Raw genomic sequence first — 15,445 nt, 5'->3', positions numbered from 1 at the left:
CTTATTCATGAGATTCATGAAGATTGCTGGGGCATTGGTTAATCCAAAAGGCACTACAAGATATTCATGATGACCATACCTTGAAACAAAGGCAGTTTTCGGAACGTCTTCCTTCTTGATCTTTATCTGGTGATAACCGGATCTTAGATCAATTTTGGAAAAGACTCCCGCGCCTCTAACTTGATCGAATAGATCTTGTATTCTTGGAAGTGGATACTTGTTCTTGATTGTGACGTTGTTCAAATTCCTGTAATCTCCGCACATCCTTGTACCTCCATCTCTTTTATCAACGAAGATCACAGGTGATCCCCATGGTGAAACACTTTCTTGTATGAATCCTTTCTGTTCCAAGTCATCCAGTTGCTCCTTGAGTTCTTTCAACTCCTTAGGCCCCATCTTATATGGTGCTTTAGCAATCGGAGCTGTTCCTGGAATTAGGTCGATAGTGAATTCTATCTCCCTATCAGGTGGCATTCCAGGTAATTCTTTAGGAAACACATCCTGAAATTCATTCACTACAGGTATATCCTCCAACTTCACCTCCTTCATGCTGTTCAGCTGTAGCTCGACTTCGATCTGTGTATGCTTTTCTCCTTGGTAGATCATTCTACTTCCATCAGGGCTTTTCAAAGACACGGTCTTGTTCACACAGTCGATCAATGCTCCGTTAGCTTCTAACCAGTTCATACCAAGAATGACATCAATGTCCTTCATCGGTAAAATGAACAGGTCTGCGTCGAATGCGCACTTATTGATCATAATGACTTGTTTTTGTTTGGTATGGGTTACTACTATCGTTCCCCCCGCAGAAAGTATGGTTATGGGTGTATCTAACTTAGTGCAACTAATCCCATGTTTGATGATGAATTGCTGAGAAATGAATGATGTAGTTGCACCAGTATCAAAAAGTACTTTGCCAGGATGAGTGAGTATCTGGAGCGTACCTATCACTGCCTGATCGGAGTTAACCACCTCCTCCAAGCTGGTGCAGTTCAACATGCCGAAGGGTTTCTTGTTCTTCCAGTTCCCTCCGGTATTTCCTCCTCGGCTTCCTCCTCCTCCTGACTGACCTCCTCCAATATTTCTCTTGGGGCAGTCCTTCAGCATGTGCCCCTCCTGGCGACAACCAAAGCATATAATCCTTGGTTTCTTGCAATCCTTGGCAAAATGTCCTGTGAGTCCACAGCTTCTGCAAACTATTTGATTTGCAGTCTGAAATGCTTGGTTCTTCCTGCTACCGTAGTAGTTGCTGTTGTTGTTGTTGTTGTTGTTGTTGTTGTTGTTGTTGTTGTTGTTGTTGTTGTTGTTGTTGTTGTACCTTGGCTTGAAACTCAAGCTGGTATTGGGTTTGTTACTGACAAACCTCTTGGGCTCAAACTTGGCCTTCTTCCTCTTCTCCTCTTGCAGCTGTTTAAAGTCATCTTCAAGAGTGATGGCTGCATCCACCAACTCTTGGAACTCAGTTGCTCTCATCATACGGAGCTGTACCTTGAACTGGGGACTTAACCCCCGCAAGAACCTCTTCTTTTTCTTGTCCTCGGTGTTGACTTCTTCAACAGCGTACCGGGACAGCTTTGAGAATTCCCTGACATAAGTCAGGATGGCCTTATCCTTCTGCTCGAGACTTTCGAATTCTCGACGCTTCAGTTCCACAATGCTTTCAGGGACATTGGATTCCCTGAACTTCCTCGCAAACTCCTCCCAGGTAAACACTTTTCCAGCCAGATAAACGGCTACGATGTTGTCCCACCATGATGCGGCAGGTCCACACAACAAGTGTGTAGCATAACGAACCTTCTCCTGGTCATTGCAACCAACAGTATTGAGCTTTCGCTCGGTGTCCATAAGCCAGTCTTCCGCGTCCATTGGTTCGGGCGCGTATGCGAAAGATATAGGCTTGGTGTTCTGGAAGTCTGCTAAGGTGACTCCCTGATTCTCGGGTCTCTCTACCCGGTTCTGTTGCAGCAGCTCCTGGAAGAATTTATTCTGCTGCTCCAACGTGATACGTTGCCTCTCTTCCATCATCTGCATATACTGAACGAAGTTCTGCTGCGTCATGGGTGGTGGTGGTGGTGGAAACTGATTCCTGGCTGCTTCATCAGCCTCTTCCTTCTGTTTCGCCTCGCGCTCCATGCGCTGTGCTTCCGTCTCCTCTCCTACCGGTCCCGACATAGCCCCCTAGTTCTGCAACACAAGATGATACTCATAATTACTCCATGCGCAAGTTTTCTGAGCTCAACTTTGTGCACAGAACTAGTCACGCAATGGAAATCAAAAAGCAAATCCAAATCATACAAAACATATACCATGTATATACATACTTAAGTGGTCTTATTACAATACTCAAGTCGATGTGAGTATGCAAACTCACTTATTAAAGTATATGTACAAATTTCTACAAATATTACACACTACAATACACGTGGTACTTGTGTATTGTAGTCCCGCCTTCCTTGGTGGACTCTAGTCGATCTTCACTCCCGGTACATCCCAGGCTTCCATCCGGTCGAACGTGTCGTCCTCCTGATAGAACCTGGAACATAAGGTCTCCCCGTCGGCTGGTAGTCAGAATCAGATGATGACCCTAGGGAGAAATCAATGTTCACGAACTGATCATTCAGTGCATCATAGTCCACCCATCGGGTGTACTCCCCTGTAGCTCCACCATAGGTGTTTCCAACATTCATATTCGACTCAACCTGTGTAGGATACCCTCCATCTTCTTCCCCAGTCCACGGATAACTCTGGTGCTGGGTCGTGGCGTCCTCATTCATCTCCCCGTCATAATACACTGAAGTACTATGAGTTCCAGTATCAGACCCCCAACGCCAACCCGTGGAGTTTTCTATAGGAGTCTCGGAACACTGATTGTTTCCGGATTCCTCTCCACCCTCATATCCTCTATAGGAACTATTAAAATAGTTCCTGTGTGTATCTAACAGTGTAGTTTCTCGTTCCGGGTGGTCAATACTAATGTAGTCACCAGCTGAGTAGACTGGTGTGTGTACCTCATTCTCCATAGGTTCCTTCCCCCTAGTCTCCTCCTTGGGTTCAGTAAACTCCTCTAGCATTGTATCAATTGCTCCCGTCAAATGACGGTTCAACTGAAAGAACAATGATAGTAAGTTGCGGCTATTGTCCATGTATTTTGCAGCTTCTGCTGGTTTGCGTTTTGCATATTTGAAGTGGTTGAGCATGGGATCATCTTCCTCCTCCATATGAGGAATGTGGGTGAATTCGGAACCCATAAGCTCTTTCGTCTTATGTTCCCGAATATCAGTTATGGCTCTCATAACGGCTATATGGTAGGCTGTGTTGATAGTTCTGGCTTCACCTGCTGGCATTACTACGCTCATTCCCAAAGATTCGGGAAGTCGTAACCCTACCCTACACTTTGCCAATACAGTACCATCATAGTACATGTATTTCTTTACTTGGATCTGGGGATCACACCCAAATTCAAGTAACATGGCACGTAGAATATCTGCAAGTCCTCCTTCATATTCACTCAGTGTTGAATCCATCACTTTCACGTTTCGTCCCGGACGTGAACTTTCCATTGTTAGCTGTAGAAATAGAAAGAATATAAGATTAGTAATAATGCATCATAAAAGAGATAATAAAGAATTATCGCACTAAAAGATATGATTGTTGTATTCTCAATTGAATATACACCATATTTTTAGAGAATTCTTTACTAGTCCTATTTGGCTCCTAACGTTCGGTCCCATTTACTAGGTTCCAACCTAAGGTCAAAGCTTTTGCTCTGATACCAACTGTGGTGACCCTGCATACCACTGCATGTTGTAGTATGCCAGTCGTTGACATAACATTCACGAAGTACCATTCCGCAAATATTACATCCCTCAGAGTAGTACAACAGAACATAGCAGGTCCATAACACATTCATTTAATATTACAAGCATATTACACATATCGTCTTGGAGCTCCTCTTGGGTCCTAAGAGGAATACTCCTGGGTTCGAGGCGAACCCAACTTAACTTACAATATAGAAGTCTCATTAAGTTATACATTTATTTCTTCGAGCAGCTAAGTATTAAGAATTCACGCTGCTCGGCTACTACTACTACTCGATACGTTTAGGCTTGATCTCCTCCGGAAGCCTCCCCGGTTCCGTAGACTATGAGGTAGTCTACGCCTTCAATACCTCCAGAGAGGTCTGGTTCTTCATAGCCGATGATCTCGGCTCCTTCAGGGCTGTCGTAGTCCTCCTCCAGACGATTCAGACAATCTAAGCAAGGGATTTAAGAGTGGGATGAGTACGAGCGTACTCAACAAGTTCATTATAGATAAGAGGTGTTTAATGCACTAGCTACGATATTAGACCAGAAAGTCTAATACCAATGCAAGTTTTGATAAACATTTCTTCAAGAGATTGCTTTTATTTCAAAGAGCTATGTCCGTCAGCCTTCACCGGTTTACTAGAACTTCATGGAGCTCCTTTCCGGCCGCGTTCGTAGTTCCATATCCCGGAACAGGGAGTGACAGGTCACGGTTCTTTACACTCTGCAGAGGTGTGTTGCTTTACCCATAAGAGATCTTAACCTTGGTGCCAACCGGGCAGCTTTCCCGTCCACACTTCCTTCGGTGTGAGGCCCGGTATAAGGTCTAGCCAATCATGTTCCTCCGCTACCTCGAACACCCACCCTTTGTTGCATGCCCCGACCCTGGGTCCACGCCGGTCCCATTATTCCCGTAGATTTCAGGGTGAACCCCGACCACGACGTCAATGCAGGGCTCTACCATACATTCCTACGCCGGTAGCTGCAACCCATCATAGACCGCAATACCGTGGGGACTTAGGACTCCCCAGCCTCACCGCTTGCTCCTTCGGGTGACAAGTGTACTACGGACTATGCCGTGGGGACTTAGGACTCCCCAGCCTCACCGCTTGCCCCCTTGGATTACAAGTGTACTACGGTAAAGCGCATCCGTTGATGAACGAGAGGTGGAAACACTTTTGACTACTCCGTCCCACTCCGGATCTTATGGTTAACACGGTTATTACGGCACAAGAATCACTGGCGACATTTGTTGTTTAATCCTAGATGGATATAAACCCTTGCAATGGAACCTCCACCATATCAACACAATCCATGGTTCCATTGCCATCCACATAGTCATCTTCATAGTTATGAAAATAGGGGTTTTGGTTTTTATGCAATAGTGATAACCATAGTACTTTGCAAGTAATTTGATAGAAATACACAAATGACATGAGCAAGTGATGAACTTGCCTGAACACTGCAAAGTTTTGCAGTTGGATGGTGTGGACTGACCCTTGTCCTCTGTTTCTAAAAAATAGCATCATTGTCCGATAAGGGCAATGGTTAAAGAAGCAATTATGTATGATTCCAGTTTTAGGGTTTGTTCCCCCCTTCCGATGTCGTTATTATTTCATGTGAGAGGTTAATACTAAGAACAATTTGGGGATACTTAATTTAGGGTAAATACAATCCTTGAAATGTTGTCAAGGTGTTTTTAAAGTCCAAATACATTAATGGACTTATTTTTATTATTGAAAATAATAGGTGTGATTTAAATGATTATTTAAATCATCAAATTGAGACTTATTCTTAGTTGTCTTCAAAAATTCTCTTTGATATTTTATTTAGATAGAGAATTTTATGCTGATCAATTTTCATATTTTAATTATTTTTTTAGAGCCTTAGAACATTTCTTATGTATTTTCAAAGTTTCTGTTTTTATCTAATTTTGTGAAATGACTAAAATGCCCTTGGGCCCCACCTGTCAGGGTGGCCCAACGGGTTGAGTCTAACCCGAGCCGCCCCAACCGGCTCGGTCGGACTCAGTCGCTCTCTTCCTCTCCCCTCTCGCGAAACCCTAGCTCTCTCCTCTCCCGCGACGCTGTGGTCACGTGCGCCGTCGCCGCTTTATTCCGGCCACCTCCGGCCATCCCCGCCGGCGAGATCGGTCGCAATCGAACGGCCGCACGATGGCGCACTGATCGGTCCGCGCCGATCTGTGTTTCATCGCCTCCACCGTTCGCCCCCAACGCCTCTGCGACACGGCCGTGGTGATTCGTGGCGTTTCGTCGCCCGCCGTCGATCCAGGCATCGTGGCGTGGCCGTGTGCCTCGCCGTGGTTGCGCTGGAGCCTCTGCGCTCGGCGAACGCCTGGCTTGGACATGGCTTGGCGCTGCCGTGGCCAGGCTATGCCGCCGTGCCGCCACGGTGGCGCCGTGGTGCTCTGCTCCAGGTGTGTCACCTCCTTCTCTCCTGTCTTCTCTACCTCCTCTCCTTCCTCTGGATGCCTTGGCATCCACCTTGCTGTGCTTCTGCTGCTGCGCCTCTGTGCTATGCACCATGCCTGCCCTGGTGCTGCCTTGATGTGCTAACTGCTGCTGCCTACCTGCGCCATTATTCTAGCTGCTGTGCTTGTGCTACTGCTATGCGTATGCTGCTGCTGTGCTGCTGCCATGGATCCTAGCTACTGTGCTTTGCTGTTCTTCTTTATATCTTACTGTTGTAGCTCATGAGCATACTGTGATGCTTATGCTTAATTCATTTGCTCCTGTTGTTGCTATATGACTCCTGCCTCTCCTGTGTGTGCAATTCCTTGCCCCTGGCTTGATCATGATGCATGATCCTTGCAATTTTTTGCAAGTGCCAGTGCTCCTGTGTGCTATCTCTTGTGCTTATATTCATGGACATGCTCAATTGAGCCTAGCTGTTGACTTGACAGCTCCATCCCTTGATGGAGTGCTTCTGGATACAATTGTAATGCTTTTATTTACTTATCTGTGATACATTTGTTCATGTCATGTGGCTGATTTAAGTATCTGTCCATGTGTTGATACTAGAATGGATTCTAGCATGCTGTAGCAAGCTTCTGATGATCTTGTGATCATCAGTTGCTTGTAAAAGTTGATGTGCTCATTACTGTGCCTTACTGCTGCTCAATCTGTGATGTGTGTGTGTGTCACAGACATGTCTTTGGTGTGTCTTTGGTGCTTGCTCAAGCATCAGTTGATGCTTGCAGTGATGACTCTTACAGTTAATTTGATTGAGCTAGAGGGATGCCAACAGTTGTTGGGGACCCTAGCTCCTCTTTGAACCCATCTAGGTGATGATACAAATGCTTGGCTTGATGGTTTGGGCTGTTTCAGTGGTTGAGGTGACCCTAGCAGTAATCATATGCTGCTTTTGGGTAGCTCCCCTCTTGTTGGCTTGCTGTGGCTCACTAGATGCTTTCTGGGTGATCCTTTTGTTGGATTGCCAGTAGCTTTTGATGTTGACAAATAAAAATAGACACAATTTGTCTATCTGTCTGATGGTGTAGTGGTCATAGGTGCTAAGTAATTCTGGCTAGCTATATAGGATCATTTCCTTGCTGGATATCTTTGATTATGCCATTGTTTTGGCATAATCAATGTTCCCAGGGTGACTTCCTATTGGTTTCTCTCTTTTTTACTTGCACCAATTGGCTGTTAGCCATACGATGACTCACACAGGGTTTCTACCCTTTTCTGTTGCTGTGATTATGCATATGCTTATTTTATGAGCAAAACTTTGGCTTGCTCATGTTCATCAGTGTATACCTCACTCCAGCTCCTAGTATGAGTTGTTGGTGTAGAGGATTGCTTCTGGTTGATTTGGTTTGCTTGCCCTGCTCCTCCTTGCAAGCTTGTGAATCTTGGTTGGTTTCTCGGTGGTTCTTTGGAATAGGTGGAGCAGCTCTTGCTGTTCACCTGTTCTAGCTGTTCTTGATGTGTTCTTGCTGTTCTTACCCTGATGCTCCTTGTCGATGGAATGATTAGGGTTTGGCTGTGAAAAGCTTATGTATGCCTCTCCTATGCTTCTCTGGTCGACAGCAAGGCCTGGTCCTTTTTGGTGACTCTCCCAGGCTTGTGTGCTGTGAGGCATGCACACTAGCTAGTGAGCTGCCTGTGTGTTTGCTGCTTGGTACTTGGTCCAGTGAGTGGATCAGCTCGGCTGATCATGGTCATATCCTCTCACTTTCACTTTTCTTGCTAACCTGCCAAGTGACTTTGCCACTTGGCTTAATCCTTGTTTGGTCTTTGTGTGTGTGTGCAGGGACAATGTGATAATCAAGATGAAGATCAAGATCTTCTTGAGCAAGAATTACATGATGATCAACAATGTAGTTTAGGACATTTAATTGACTTGTAATTTTCCTATTTCTTTTTCCTTTTATTCAATTCATGTAATGTGTTGTAATATTTTATAATTCAATTCTGAATATTGTAAATGACAATGTATCATGTGTGATTATCAATAAAGCTCCAATTTTCCTTAATGAGCTTTGTATAATTGTTGTGTTACTTATAATCTTGATTAATGATAATTGTTTATTAAATTATCTCAAGTTTGAATTCTGTGATAACCATTTGATGTTTGAATTTGAAATTCAAATTCAAATTTGGTTTGAATTCATTCATACAACTTAATTTAGAATTCAATCATGCAACTTAAAATTATGATGCATCTTCTCTTCTCTCTTCTCAAAACCCTAATCTAGTTAAGTAAGAACAAGTTCATCGCACTCTCGAAACCCTAACCCTGTAAGGTGTCGAGAGAGAAACCTGTTCCCCCTCGATGCAGTTTTGTTTTAAAAGCGCGAAATTTCCCCGTAATTTACGATGCAATGCACATCCCTTTCTGAAATCTAACCCTCGATCGTCTCTAAACCTGGGACATTACAAAGAAGCATCATATTCATTCACACAAGACATTCTAGTGAACAACTTCCTCATATAATTCAACTTGAAACAAGTATAAGGTAATCACGAATAAAGGTGCATAAGAAATCATAATTGGTGATGGCAAACTTCGTTCTTGGTCAGAGAACAATTAACAGGTTATACTTATCTATCGAGCAGCGCTCTCATGTTAAAGTTTATATGGCATAACTTGCATACTCAATCATAATAATCTCTTCATAATCATTGAGAACTCTCAAAGCTATATTCATTCAGATAAAACTTGTACTAAACAGGGAAGAGTAAAGGACATGATGAAATAGATCACAATATAGATGGTTTGATCACAACAACTCAAATACTTGCTTAAGATGGAGGGAAATATGTTTACTGACTCAACATAAAGTAAAAGACAGGCCCTTCGCAGAGGGAAGCAGGGATTAAATCATGTGCTAGAGCTTTTTCAGTTTTGAAATCATATAGAGAATAAAAGTAACATTTTGAGAGGTGTTTGTTGTTGTCAACGAATGGTAGCGGGTTCTCTAACCCCCTTGCCAGACAAACTCTCGAAGAGCGGCTCCCATAAAGTTTTATTTTTGGGTGGCACTCCTTCCAACCTTTGCTTTCACAAACCATGGCTAACCGAATCCTCGGGTGCCTGCCAACAATCTCATACCATGAAGGAGTGCCTTTTTATTGTAGTTTTATTTAGATGACACTCCTCCCCTCCTTTGCTTTCTCAAGCCATGGCTAACCGAATCCTCGGGTGCCGTCCAACAATCACATACCATGGAGGAGTGTCTATTTGTAAAATTATGAAAGTTAATTAATTGGGACTGGAAACCCCATTGCCAGCTCTTTTTGCAAAATTATTGGATAAGCGGATGAAGCCACTAGTCCATTGGTGAAAGTTGCCCAACAAGATTGAAAGATAAAACATCACATACTTCCTCATGAGCTATAAAACATTGACACAAATAAGAGATAGTAAATTTTGAATTGTTTAAAGGTAGCACACGAAGTATTTACTTGGAATGGCAGGAAATACCATGTAGTAGGTAGGTATGGTGGACACAAATGGCATAGGTTTGGGTTAAGGTTTGGATGCACGAGAAGCATTACCTCTCAGTACAGGTTTTTGGCTAGCAAGGTTGATTAGAAAGCATAAGAGTTGAGGGAAATAAACAAATATACATGTGATAGAAACAATCATGCATCTTCCTTAAAAGCACAAACAATTTTAGCTTTAGAATAATAAGCTTAAGAGCTAGCAAGAAAGAAAGACAATGAAACAACATATCTACATGTATTTCTCTTTTCTACTTAAACCTCAAAGTGTTGTTGCTATTGACCAATGCTAAGTTTGCCAAAACCAAATAGATTTATTCAATGCTCCCAAAGTGATACCAATACTAATAACAAGATCAATCATATAATACAGATTGCAAACTAAAATAAGATGTGCAATACGTAAATGATAAGACTTCTCATTAATATTCCATAACGATAACTCACACGAAGGGATACATAGACAACCAACTAAAGGAGAGATACTTCCACACTGCAACACATCTTATATGATAACTTCCCTACTCATGATATGACACTACTTGACAGTAAAAAAGTAAAAGATAGTGATGATGTGATACCGCGACACTCCCCCAAGCTTGGAACAAGCCAAGGGGATGCCAATACCGATGATGAATTACTCCTTCGGCGGTGGTGATGATGAATTCCCATCATCAGACTTCCAAGGAAGAGGCTCTCCATCAACAAACGACATCTTGGTCTCGGGAATCCTGAAACTAGCAGCATAGCTTATGTGTTTAAACCTGTTTTCATACTCACAGTTTTGATTCTGAACATCATAGAGTTGAGCTTGGAGTTTGTTGGTGGTGTCGTGAAGCGAGAGGATGTCGTCCCACAGTTTTGCAGTCTCCTTCTTGTGTCCATCAATAAGTTCAGACACAATCTTGTGGAAGATATCCACCTCACGCTCAGCCATCTTCTTGTAGTTGAAGACCTCTTGTTCTAGCTTCTCCATCCTTTCTTCCAAGCTTCCTTCTCCTTCAGGACCCTAAACATCTTTGATCTGCAACTTCCCATCTACGAGCAGCAATTCCTTGGGGTGCATCTTCAGCTCGTTCATGTACGGGTTGACGACGTCCTCAAAGAAGTTGTCCTTCGGAGTTCCCGATGAAGACATGATGGCTCTAGATCCGAAGCAGATCCTGGCAGAAACAGCTAGAAACAAAACACGTTGAGAAAACGATATACGGACCTCCAGGGGTCCGGGAGATTATATAGCAGGAATTTTTACGTCAAAAGGAAAATACCAGGTCGAACCAGAGTCGGAGAGGGGCAGCGAGGGGCTCTCCTCATAGGGCGGCGCGGTCAGGCTGGGGCCCGCGCCGGCCTATGGTGGACGCCCTCGTACGTCTCCTCCACTCCGTTTCGATCTCGTAATTTTTCATATTTTCCAAAAACAGCAAAAACATTGTTCGGAAAGTAAAAGGCGGACTTCTTATTACCAGTACTGTTACCTATTCAAAGTCGAACATTGTTCGGAAAGTAAAAGGCTTTATATAGGCCAGAGGCATGCGGTGGCCGTGGGACGCGTGGCGTCGCCATTAATGTGGTTGGCGGAGGTGGGCTGCGGCCGCTCGGCAGCCGAGGCATCGCCATTGGCGTGGCGCAGACTGCCGAAGCGACGACGCAGTCACTGACGCGTTTGAGAAGACGTATCGACGCAGAGTCGCTGCCAGGCGGGCCCGACGAAACGTCCGCCAGACACGAGCAGACACTTTTCGGACGTTCGCGGAGACGCATCCGAGACGCATATTTGAGCCAGGTTTGCGTCTCCGAGGACGGCCCGGTCATTTTAGATCACCCCGCTGGAGGAGATGCCAGACGCATTCCGGCATGGCAGATGAAAACGATTACTCAGCGTCGTCGCGCCACTGGAGATGCCCGAATAAAGCGTGGTCCTCGCTAGCCGTAGGACGTCCCACGCGAGTAGTGTACGTGTGACATTGCCGTTCGGCATGGCTAGCAGCTAGCAACTGCGCCAGATCCATGCATGTGATGAGCAGGGCCAGGGCGATGCGGTGGAGACACGAGTCGGCATCGAGATTGTTCCCTTGTCCGCGTGTCCTCGCACGCGTCCGCCTCACCCCGTCCTGGTCCTAGACTCGCCACGGACGCGGACTTTCCCAAGAGACGGGGCTCACTAGCTCGTGGGCGTGCTGCAAAGTCCAACCACGTCCCTTTCCTGATGGTTCTGCTATGCCCATTTTCTCCATACATTTCTCGCCAGGTATAGCGCGTCGTCCTCTACAGGCTTTATTATTGACATGGCTACTTCGTTTCCTGATTTGTAGATATTTTATTCCGAGCTCAGCTTGATCAAAGGTTTTGTTTACTACTACCTCCGTTTCAAGGAATAAGGCGCACGCGTATTTCAAGACGAACTTTGACCATAAAAATTGAGCAATAAAATCTTGATTATATTATATGTATATAGTATCGTTGGATTCGTATTGAAAAACATTTTTGAATGATACTAATTTTATACAAATAATCTTTATCTATTTGAAGTAATTCTTGGTCAAACAAAAAGCTCGTAAAACGAGGACACTTTATTCCTTGAAACGGAGGTAGTATGAATTACGTGGCCAAGCTGGTGGAGTCTGACTACTTTGTTTACCTGCCGAAAGGGACGTGCAGATATTTCTGAACCGTAAATATTAACAGAGCCAGTGCATATAAAATTATAGTGTCCACATCCTACATAATTTCTTTATAAGTTAAATGATCACTCAGATGGCAAAATATTATTCTCAGAAAACTAGTATTCCATTCATTCCTTATTAGTTGTCGCTAAAACAGAGGGAGAAAGGGAGGGAGTAAAAAGCTAGGATAGGGATTTGGTGTACATGGGCACCATTGCTCTCTCCACTTTCAGATTTTTAAATTTTTTAAAATTTCATATTTCTATTTCTCCAAAAAATTATGGCATTAAATATGTAGATAGATATGTACACGAGGAGGCTACGTAAAAAAGTCTCGGTAAAAAATATTTTAAATCTTTAGAAATACAAAATAAACAAATTTCTGATAAAAAATATACTATTTTAATACTATTGTACTACCATTTGCTGCCACAAATTTATCTTTTTTATATTTCCTAAAATACAACGTATTTTTTAACGGGACTTTTTGCATACACACATACTGTACATATCTATCTATATATTTAACACCGTAATTTTTAGAGACAAGGAAATGTGAGATATTTAAAAAAATTAAAAATCTGAAATTGAAGGGAGCACTGGTGTCCATGTGTCAAAGACACTTTTTGCTCTATCTTATATTTTAAACTTAGACATTCTATGTGTCTTATATTTTAAAAACAGAATAAAAACATAAACATGGCATATCTTGTTAATATTAATATATTTTCTAGAAAAAAGTTAAGCAGACTCAACAACCACGTCGATTCAGTTATTAAAATAGGTGTGCATCCGATTGACAAAACCCTAGGGAGAAATAAAAGAGACATGAAGTCGACGTGATGTATTGACCGCACCAGGCCTACATGAAACCGGGAGCTACCCGTGGTTTGAAGGAAATCAATTATCGCTCTCTGGGACGTAGTTTTCTCTATCGTTTTCCGCTCCACCCACTGATTCGTTGTTTACTGTACTTGATATGCCACCACACCAGGTCCATCCATACATACAGTACACTAGAAGTGCTAGCCGAAACAGATGACGTGTTATTGTATTCAACTCGATATGTCAGTTCATACTACAGTTAAATATTAACAAATTATAGTATTTTAATAAATTTAGAGATATAACATGCGTGTAAGACAGATTGACAGCTAAGTTAGAGCTCGGTTTTCGTCGTGATTCTCCGATGTGTTACACCTGAGTTGTAATTGAGTTTTCTACTACGATTTTTACATTTATACAGAAGTTGCATATATATTGGCTCAGTAGTTACCCAATGGTCAGTGACATCAGAATTATCAGATGAGCCCTGCCCACACTACATTTAAAAAAAATCTCAACTATACGTATGCACTCCTTTTTTTCGATAATGAAGAGCAGTAACAAATATCTTTCTCTTTTGAACATTCACAAAAAGAAAAACAAAGGATATGTCAGGAAAACCAGAAATGAAGTTCATGAACAGGAAACGACCACTCTAGAGGCTACAAATACACGAAACCACCCTCTCGGTCTCTACACCTGCTCCTGCTCCTGCTCCTCTTCCCCTCCTTCCCCTCCTTTGAGGAGCAGCCTGCCAAGAAACCAAGCAGGTCACCAGCCTGCAAGACCTCTTCTACGTCTCGCCCTCCAGATCTTAAGAAATATACATGGCGGTGACGGTCAGGGCCATGGCGCGCAAGTTCGACGTCGCCTTGGCCAGACGGTCGCCGTGGCAGACAGGCAGTCTGGACGGCCTTCCGTCGCCAAAGAGCCCGCTGGACCGCTCGGTGGCCCGAGGGTGGTTTCACCGCGAGACCGGCGGGGTCGGGCTCGGCATCCTGGCCGCGCTTGAGGCGCAGCCGTCGCCTGCGGCGTCGAAGGTGTCTGCGTCCATCGCCATCGCGTCTCCGCGCCGTGCCGTGCGGCTAGAGATCTCCGAGCTCGGATGCAGCGGGCGGTGCACCACCAGCTTGTGCGGCGCCGGCGAGCCGTTCCGCGTGGCCGATTTCCTGGGGTGCTGCGACCGCTGCCAGCGGCCGCTGGACGGCAAGGACATCTTCATGTACGGAGGGGATAGGGCGTTCTGCAGCACGGAGTGCAGATACCAGGCCATCGTGAACGACGAGTTCCAAGAAGAGAAGGAGCGCAAGCGCCGCGCCCGTGCCCGCGCCGTTGCGTTTGACGCCCCGAAGGAGCCGGAGACTGCTGGGCTCTCCTGCGCAGACAGCAGGCAGATCTTCTTCACCGGCATCGGGGTCGCCTGAGGGCTGAGGGCTGAGGGCTGAGGGCTAAGGCCTAAACTCCAAAGGATTAGAGGCCTTAGGCAACAATGACCACCAGTGCAACGTAAAAAGGAAAGAAAAAAAATAACATTACCGGGAAATTGTAGAGAGTGCAAGGAATTTTGTTTATTCCTCTTGCAAGAGATGCAAGAGAGGCATGGATTTTGGCCTTTGATCCAGATATTTTGGATTATTATTTTTTCTCTGGGTTTGATGTTTTTGGAGGAGAAATGATGAGGGATGTCCTCATGTCTCCTCTGCCAAAAAAACAATAATATGAGTTGCTCACCTTACTGATTATTTTCATGGTACTTCTTGGATCTTGAGATTTTTTGTTCACTGTCGTCTTTTTTTGAACCGAGGCAAAAAATTATATTAATATAGGAGGAGCAAACAAAGATCTGGCTGACGCCAACAACAAAAACAAAAGAAAGGGGAAGGAAGAAACTCTAAAACTAGAGAGAAAGAAAAAAGGGTTAGCTCGCGAGCTCCGTAAGATTTTTTTGCTCCGGCAAGAATCCAATCTCTTTCTTATTCCCTGATTTTGTGCATGGTGACCGAAGTCAAAAAGAATTTATTATTTATTATTGAATACTCGCTCATTTCTTTCCTTCTAAATCTCCCGGATGATAAGAATGGCAGTCTGTAACCCTTTGGGAGAAGAGGAAGGAGTCTGGCGTGCCACTAATTCAACACTTTCTGCCTACCCAACCCAAGGCAACGGAGAAGATCCGGGCAAGAAA

At 44.1% G+C, this 15,445-nt stretch overlaps 1 protein-coding gene across 1 annotated transcript; it reads left to right on the top strand.

Moving 5' to 3' along the window:
* The first annotated feature begins 13,951 nt into the window (after window positions 1–13,951).
* LOC127332429 (uncharacterized) lies at window positions 13,952–15,002 on the top strand. Its single transcript, XM_051358731.2, has one exon. The coding sequence runs from the start codon at window positions 14,088–14,090 to the stop codon at window positions 14,682–14,684; it is 597 nt and encodes a 198-aa protein (XP_051214691.1). The 5' UTR covers window positions 13,952–14,087; the 3' UTR covers window positions 14,685–15,002.
* The last annotated feature ends 443 nt before the right edge of the window (window positions 15,003–15,445 follow it).

The sequence above is a fragment of the Lolium perenne genome, chromosome 4 (genome assembly GCF_019359855.2).
Source record: "Lolium perenne isolate Kyuss_39 chromosome 4, Kyuss_2.0, whole genome shotgun sequence".
Classification (NCBI taxonomy): Eukaryota; Viridiplantae; Streptophyta; class Magnoliopsida; order Poales; family Poaceae; genus Lolium; species Lolium perenne.
The sequence above is the reverse complement of the archived record's forward strand: the minus strand, read 5'-3'. Positions and strand labels throughout refer to the sequence as shown.